Raw genomic sequence first — 9450 nt, forward strand, 5'->3', positions numbered from 1 at the left:
TAAACAACGAATGCACAGTGAATGCTTTAACACCAGATCCTTGCGCCCTGAAATCTCCAACTCCTTAAACTTGGAACATTTGTACAATGGATGACTTCCCTTACAACAACAACACGGAGATACTACCCTTTTCACTGTACTAACATGAACCATTTTAGAATTTCTCTTTCTCTTCATTTCTCTTTAGAATGAGTTCTCTAAGGCACAAACCCGCAGCTCCAGAAAGGAAAAAAATTGATTTACCGTTAGAAGAACTTTCCATTCCTGGACAAATTCCATGCCATGCCATGCGAGTATGGCTGTCAACCTTCTTGTTTAGCATATACAACAGAATAAGATCCTAATGTTTAGTTGGTTCATATTCAGTTGAAAGAGCACGTATTTGTTGCCTCGCACTTTGTGCCTGTTCCTTTGTGTATCTGTGGTATGTTGTCGATCTGCTGCAAATGGGAATTCAGTATTTAAAATTTAATGTCATAAGTCTTACACAGTAGCTCATAGGCCGTCCTCAGTGTAAATCTCATTTGTTAAGCTTAAAGATGATATTAGTTTTGCAGCAGACGATAGTAGAGCTCCCTTTAGAGAGTGCAACTTTTGGACTTGCAGCAACTTTGTGTTATTGTGAATTAACGAGTTATAAAGATCTAATAAATTGGGTCCACTCACTATAATCACCGTTGAACTTGGGTAACGTGATCTCTGGTAACTTTACATCTAATGCTGGATTTGAATCTACCGACCTAGACAGTGATAGGGTACCAATATTCGTAAGAGCATTTAAACGTGACATATGCTAAATAACATGTACATTAATTAACTTATTCTATTCGTACCTTACCTTACAAGTTACAATTGTCGTAAATACCGCTTTCACGCCACTCCGGTGCTCCAAACCCTTGTATGACAGTGTCTTGTGTTGTTATTGTATAAGGTGCGACATAGCCTTCTGTGCCAGGTGTGCTCCAATTCTCAGATGAGCCCCAGTAACACGAATAACAGCGATGACAAACTCTGGAGCCTCGTGCGCCTAACTTCTTCTCAAATGAAATCTGCGTGCATTCACTCAATTCACCAATAATAAGTATTGCTGCTCTATTGTTGAGCTTGAGCGTATTCAATTCTTGTTTTTAGCGTGAATAGTTTTAAGGTTCAACCATTTTTGAAACTTTTTATCAACTTTCTTCACGGCGAAAAAATCGGCGTCCTTTTATATATATTAGCACTGATTTTATTAATATTATCCGTGATGAAGAACCAAACTTTATGGTATAAAAAGAAACACGCGAAGAAATTATATACAGAATCTGTTGAACACAGAAATAATAATTTTACATTTACGAATACTTGTTGTAGGTTAGACGGCGGCTTAGACATTAGACAAAAGTGACAGAAGTGACAGAACAGATTGTACAAGGCATGCAACATGCATGCATGTGCATTTGCAGAAAGCAACACTGCTGAAATTTTGACAGGTTATGGTCAACACCGGAGCAAACTTCAGTGTGTATGGGTGTTCTGGCAATCGTAATTTTTTGTTATTTAATGACTCCTTTAAAAACGTAACTAGTTTCTTTACAAAATCGGCAACATTATACAAAACCAAATATGCACTAATAGAAAACCGAATATCAAACATACAATTTCCTGAAAAATACAAAGATACATTCTTGGAACGCTGGGCGACTTATTGGAAATTCTTTTTAAAGGACTATAGAGAATAATTAATGAACATATTCACTATTTCAATGGCAAATTGAAATGTTTCAACATAACCTCGAAAACCATTCACTCACAATGCCGAATATTATGCTGAAAACCTTTTCAAATTAATAAAAAACAAAAGATCATTACTCACATTACTTTATATTCACATTTATTTATTTATATTCATCACTAATTCAGTTATTCACCAAATAGATGCAAAAAGTGTGAAGCACTGGAATACGAACGGACTGGAACGGACCCTAGTATTCTCATAAGGATTCTAATGACTAATTTGGCGCAAAAACACAACATTCACTATATTAATCGTTTTGGTATTGTTTAAGGGCTTTCCTAATCACTTTTGCATACTTTTCAATGCAATAATTAATGAACATATGCACTATTTCAATGGCAAATTGAAATGTTTGAACATAACCTCGAAAACCATTCACTCACAATGCCGAATATTATGCTGAAAACCTTTTCAAATTAATAAAAAAACAAAAGATCATTACTTTACTATGACGCCTGATATGAGGAGGAAGACATTATGCTTGTGCTCTTAATATCGCTTTAGCTGTTGGGTATGATCTAGATACATCAGTATTGTATGATTTATCAATATGACAATATGACTTTTAATATCCTGTTCTGATAATCCACTCATTTATTTTTATCATTTTCATTTTGTTCATATTATCATATTTCTGTACATTATTATATATATATATATATTTTTTGCAATTAATTTATTATTTAAGAAAAATCTATTTTCTTTTCCTAAACATATTGTTTGCTAAAATCTCATCAAGATCATGTTTCTTGACAGATGTCCTGAAGATGGAACGTACCTAGTTCCGAACGTTGACAGTTAACAAATAATTAAATAAAGAAATTGTTTATTAAAAACTTCTTGTTTTTTATTTTGTATTATTTTTGGATTCTTGTTCGAAACTCTACAATATATATATATATATAATATATATATATTAGTATTAATTTATATGATTTTATTCGAAACTCATATATATATATATATTATATATTATATATATATATATATAGGAGATTGCTATTTGAGAAGAAAAATGATATTTTCATATAGTGTGAACCAAAAGTTCATTTGCCTTTAAATCGGTTCATGTTGTTAAAGAATAGAATTCCTATTTCTGTTGCTTCCTACACATAAATAAAATTCTATTTAATTTATCTAGCCTTTGGTGAGCAAATACACAAATAAGAAGAAAGCATAACTAGCTGTAAGTGTAATTTTGTCTTTTAGGGCAATTAAGGCATCGTGCCTTAAGGCAAATTGCTGGAACTTCCCGTACCAAATAATAATTGCCTTTGGTGCAGATGGATTGGCATAACTGAACACTTCAAGGCGAGAACTGTTGGAAGAAATCCAGACAAATTAGAGAATGCATGATGACAAATCCTAGGATTACTAGTAAATGGCAACCACCTAATCAGAGACTTGGAATCAAATATAGGTAAGTTACAAATAAATTGCTTGATAATATTTAAAAAATTTATCAGTGATAAATTTATATTACAAATTTAATTTACTCGAGTATTGTAATCAAGTAATATAAATGATTTAGACATTTTATCAGTTATTTTTTATATAATTTGAATAATTAATGTAATAAATAATTTTTTTTACAGAGGATGAGGGCAATGCAAAACAAAGAATATTGGAAAAACATTATTAGCTGAGGTATAGGTTGCTGCTGCTGCTGCTGCAGCAATTCTTGGTCGACTATCAAAATAAATGGAAGGCTCTCGTGCTTGTAGGTAGATACAGATAAATTCAATATTTTATTCAAAATAAAATGAAATTTTCATCGTTTCATTCTTATTATTATGAAGTTATTAAACACAATTTTCTTTTTCAATGAAGGCTTTGAAGTAAACAATGGAATTCAGTAAAGATTAAAAGATGAAAAGGGCTCAGACAAAAAGTTGCAACATCATCGCGCTCTGCAAAGGGCTTAATCAGGTTAGTAATCATAAAATAGTTACAATTATATACTTGATTATAAAAATTTGCAACAAATTATAGGGAAAAACATTACAAGTAATTTTTCATATTTATTGCAATATTTTACATACCATAATTGTTATTACAATTAATTCATAAAATTTTTATTTCTACATTCATTTTAAACATAAATTTTATTTAAAACTTCAATTTATTTAATTACTGAAATGTTGATTTCCAACAAAATAATTTGAAAATGTTGAATGAGAATAAATAATTCATTTATTGAAATTGACATTTACTGAAATGTTGATTTCTAACAAAATAATTTGAAAATGTTGAATGAAATAAATAATTCATTTATTTCAGTGAGGACAAATGAATTCGAAGGTGTCATTGTCTAGGGCAGAGTTTTGGAGGCCACATTATCTCTGCTGCGAAGCTGCTGCTGCAATTCTTGGTTGACTCTCAAAATAAATGGAAAGCTCTTCAGCAATTAAATGGGATGTTTCATTCTGAATAAAATAAAGTTTATATCGTTTTTATCATTATTATGATGAAGTTATTAAATACAATTTTCTTTTACAGTGAAGGCTTTGAAATAGACAATGGAATTCGGTAAAGATAGAAATGTACCAAATTGATGGTGATGCTAAGAGAACGTAGGTGACATATAATACTATTGAAATGTTATAATTTATAGTATCTCAAAAATCTAATTTTTTCAGAGTAAATGATTTTCAAAAATGTTAATCTTTTTTTAAAAAAAAAAATGGTACGGAAAGTTCCAGCAATTTGCCTTGAGGTTTTCCCACTGATATTATAGTTGTTTTGTAACATCAACGTTCTTATTACGTATTAACGTTCACTTATCATTATAACATACCTAGACGTCTCCTTTTGGGTTGCATAACTTCACTGGGCCTTTCTGGTCTTCTTCTGGGCGAAGAACCCTTAGAGGCGCTGCGCCGATACACCGGTGTAGGGGGCGCTAACAGCACAAAAGTAAAAAAGAATATTAATCATATATATTAATAAACAATTAACATTGACACTGAAATATATAAAGATAATATTTTAGTCAAAATTATCGAAACATATATGATATATATACAATTTTGTAATACATTAGTTAACAATACTACAAATCCCATTTTAAAAAAAAATATTTCAATTTCTTTAGATGCCGACTTTGTCACTGTCGGCCCTGAATCATAATTTAATGCTGACTTAAATCAAAATTGAGAATCTATCATCATTCTTATTATTAGTGATAACACAGATTAGCAAGCCAGTTAATGATTACGCAATACATTAGCTAACGCGTCGTATAATAAAAAATCGGCCAGGCCAGGCCACGCGATAGTAAGTAAAAGAAGTTTGGGAATCACTGCTCTAGACCAACAAGGCAATTATAATTATCTTTATCTTCACACTTACTTTACACACGTTATGTAACATGAACGTATTAGATAATAACTTTCAAATTAATATTAAAACATACCAAGATGGCCAGCACTTAATATTCTGCCACGTGTTGGGGGCGATCGCGGCCCCGAGGGTTTACTGACCGGAGCTTCAGAACAAAAATATAATTGTTATTATCTTTATCTTTACTAACACTAACATTAACGTATTTATTGCACAATAAGTCAATTAATATTAAAATATACTTATTATAATCCTAATGGGGGCGCGGCCCGGGGATCTCTGTGGTGTTCTTGTCATTGGCGTGGCGGGGCGTTCACCAGTTGTACCTTCAGAACCAAGAATGTAATTATTATTATCTTCATTTCATTTGGCATAATTCAGAAAAAATCAGAGTACAGATGCGTGTGTTTTGTGTGCATGTGTGTGCATGTGTGTCCGCATTTTTTCGGGCGCACGGATCAACCGATTTGAATGGTTCAAAAAACATTCGATTCCTATTAATAGGGAGATGTGCTAATTAGTTCTTGGGAAAGGCACGTCCAGCCATTTCGAAGATACGGAGCTAAATGTGTACAAAATGGCAGTTTTTGAGAGAACTAAGCGTCCGATTTAAATGATTCAAAGAACTTTCTGCTTGTCTTAACAAAATAATTGATTTTGGAAAAAAAAAATTGTTTCAAATTTTTTCCCTATATGGAAAATAATTCAAATTTTATTTTTAATTCTGACTAAAGTTCTAATATACTTTAAACAAATAATTTCATCTTTGCAATTCAGTTTATATAATTCTTATAAATATTAGACAATGTTTCAATTATTATAATAATCTATTTGAAAACATTCAATATTCCTCGAACATTTCGTTACGGTACGGGAAATTCTAGCAATTTGCCTTAAAGCACGATGCCATACACCCTATTAGTTTATTTATTTATTTAATCATAAGCAAGCCGTAATTAATAATAATAGATATTATTTCAGACTCTTGTCCAGCTAATTGTCAAAATAATTAATATTGAAAGGATAATAATTTTTTAATAATCATAATAGCTGCACGAATTTCGCTTCTGAAAAAAAGAACTGATTCATAATTAAGTTCATCATATTAAAGTCTATTTGACCAGGAGTCAAGCTCAAAATTCTTGCACAAGGTTGAAAGTTATACTCATTCAAAACCGTAAAAATTGAATTAATAAAATAGCAATAAAAAAACATGGTTGTACAGGCGATCGAATGGTCAGACTATATAGATAAATGATAAGGATTATGCAAGAAAATAGTTATTGAAATCAAATTGAGAAAATCAGCAGTGTCATAAAAGCTAATCCTTTAAAAAGTTTAACTAAGAGAGCATCAAATTTTTGCTGTCTAAGTTTCGGATATTGAAGTAGAAGTAGAAGTTTATTCATAAGCTGAATACCTAAACCGTCGATTGCATTGAAAGTTTGTGTCTAGTGTTGTAGTTTGAGGAAGACGAAGCCATATCAAAAAGTTTCCAATTGTTTTTGATGAAAGATAATGTTACCAGCAGATAAATGCATGGGACAGTTAGAATATTGTGTTTTTAAATATGGACAAGGAAAAAATGATTCGAATAGCTCTTTTCTGAAGCGTAAATATTTTAATTAGTTCGGATGAAAAACCCAGAATTGGATTCCGTATGAAAAGTGAGAATAAAAGTTGCCCTAATATACTGAAAGTAAGCAATTTAAACCAAGTTTGGGTTTTCGGGTGCGCAACATGAAACATGTTCTAGATAAAGTTGGTGATAGTGAGATAGAGATGTGATCAGGATCAGACCAGATAATTGTTTAATTTTGTTGCTTGCTGTGATATTTGTTTTCAACATAATAATAATATAATTAGAGGTGCATGGCATCGTGCCTTTAAGCGAATTGTCGAAACTTCCCATTCCGTAATTAAATCGAATCGAGGAATAATAGATGATTTCGAATAGCTTATTATAAATACTGTAACATTCATTATTCGTATTATAAATATAAGAATAAATTCGACGACGACGTTTATATATGTTTATATAAAAAGTAAATAGAAGTAAAAAGAACATATCTCATATCTCTAAGAATTATATAATCTAATTTGCAAAGTTAATTTATTTGTTTGAAGTATATAAGAGAGTTTTAGAATTTTAGCTAGCATTAAAATTAAAATTCGAATCATTTTTCATATTTAACAGTGAAAAAATGGTAAATTAAAAAAAAAAAATGGACAAAAAATTTTTTGCTTTCCTAAACTAATCGATTCTTCATACTGCAAAATGTTTTTTGAATCATTCGAATCGGAAGCTTTGAAACTACTGGGCCTGTCTTTTCCAAAAACTAATCACCGCATCATCAATACATGTTGAATGTTTTTGAATAATTCAAATCGGATGCTCTGTTTTCTCAATAGTAAACGATTGCTTTTAAATATTTCAAATCAAATCGATCCGTGCTCCCAATATGTGAACAGAACACACAACACACAGCGATTTTTCGACTAAAACTCAAAATCGTCAAAAATCGAGTTACGAGGATGCGTAAGAAAGCCATCGAAATTTTCGTAACATTTTGATGTTCAATTAATATTAAAACATACCTGGATATCTCCTAATTGTTTCCCCTCGCGGTCGCTCCATAGAATGCCCGGACCTCTGTATGGATGTTGTAGGAAAAGGAAAGGTTTCACCAGCTGCACCTTCGGAATAAGAAAAAACTTACTATTCTTTATCATTCCACCCACATATATTGCAGATGATACAACATTAATTTACATATTGACGTTAACATATACCTGTAGGTCTTGGCCTTTGGCTTGGTTCCTTGGCCCTTTGCTCCGTATTTAGGGCGGGGGGTTTGGAACCGATAAGAGACCTTATATAATTCTATATGGAGCCCATATGGCTCCTGAGGGTATTCTCGAAGGTATTCCACTCCTTGATTGTAAGTACTTGAATCTGAAACCAGAATGGACGATGATGATAATATAATAGAAGAATTCAATTTTTATCTTTTCACAACTCGCTTAAGGAAAAATATCACTTGGGCCTAGTTAGTGATGCTCACCGTGCATATCCAAGCCTAATAATAAGTAAAAATGTATGAGAAAGCGTTGTGTTAGGTAAGGACGACATGGCAAATACACGTGATTTATTTAAAATTTGAACTATTATTTGTCGAAAATAACTGGTATGGATTTATTGCCACCATTTTGAAAGTTGCTGCATCTCAATATTCATTGACCAAGTCAATTATTTGCACACTTTAGCAATTTTCTTAAGGGGCACACCTAGTGTGAAATTTTAAAAAATCGAATTTTCATTTTTTCATAATTAGATAGGCTATGCCTTTAAAAATACCATTCAAAAATTTTAATCGATATCTTGAATAGTTTTGAGTCATAGCCATTTAAAGAGTATATATTACAGTATATAGTACAAAGATCGTTTTTCTTTAAATGCTTTTCCTCGAGACAGCATTTTCCGAATTTGCTGCAGTTATTACTCAAAAACAAATGATCCGATCACTATCGAATTTTTTACATGTCTATATATAGCTCTCCGTAAAATGATCGGATCAAAAATCGAATTTGGCAGTCCAAAAAACGACCAAATTTTGGGTAAAATTCGACTATTTTTTTTAAAACGCCGCCGTTTTGTCAATTTTTGATTTTTTTTATGGTAGGTCATTTCACAGACCAATATTATCTAGTTTAACGAGAATTTTTTTAAATTTCATTCATGTAGAAGGCTGGAATCACTGCAGCAGTGAAGGGCCTTTTGTCGCGCCGTTTGGAGATCGACGATAACTAAAAAATATTTATTTTGTTCTTCAAAACGTATACTATGAATTCTTAAAACATGTGTAAAATTGTTCTTAAAATTTTGAAATGATGGAAGCATTTTGTTCAATATAATTTCCCAAAAATCACCTTTTTAAGGGGGTATTCTACTGTAGAAGCATGAATTTTGCCCGGTTTTTGAAGCGCTGTATAAAGGAATCAATATTTTTACTATCGATTTTTTTATCATTTGTTTATTGATATTTTATTATTACATAAAAAAAAAAAATTAGAATTTACAAAGTTATGAGCAGTCGAAGTGGGGGCTCAAAAAAGAGGGTGTCCTGGCGTGCATGATTCCAACCCTCCTGGTGATCCGAAACATTAAAAAATAGATGGATTATTAATTATTATAGATGCCGCTATCGTATGAACCTTGGATAAGTTAAAAAAGAAATTTTTGTTTGAATGGCGGCAGTTTGAAAAAAAAAATTTTTTTCATGTTTTTTTTTTAACATTCCGATTTTTTAAAAATACTAAATGAAAAGTTA

The 9450-nt window shown here is 31.4% G+C and overlaps 1 protein-coding gene across 1 annotated transcript; it reads right to left on the bottom strand.

The window, feature by feature from the left end:
* Positions 1-4045: 4045 nt before the first annotated feature.
* LOC113373289 lies at positions 4046-7955 on the bottom strand. Its single transcript, XM_026613598.1, has 6 exons — positions 7913-7955; positions 7718-7816; positions 5362-5445; positions 5193-5264; positions 4575-4679; positions 4046-4203 (listed from the first exon to the last, which is right to left on the bottom strand). The coding sequence occupies exons 2-6, from the start codon at positions 7755-7757 to the stop codon at positions 4199-4201; spliced, it is 306 nt and encodes a 101-aa protein (XP_026469383.1). The 5' UTR covers positions 7758-7816; positions 7913-7955; the 3' UTR covers positions 4046-4198.
* Between the last annotated feature and the right edge of the window lie 1495 nt (positions 7956-9450).

This window comes from Ctenocephalides felis, unplaced genomic scaffold, assembly GCF_003426905.1.
Source record: "Ctenocephalides felis isolate EL2017-DRISC unplaced genomic scaffold, ASM342690v1 CF-g0.4_SCAFFOLD_01604, whole genome shotgun sequence".
Classification (NCBI taxonomy): Eukaryota; Metazoa; Arthropoda; class Insecta; order Siphonaptera; family Pulicidae; genus Ctenocephalides; species Ctenocephalides felis.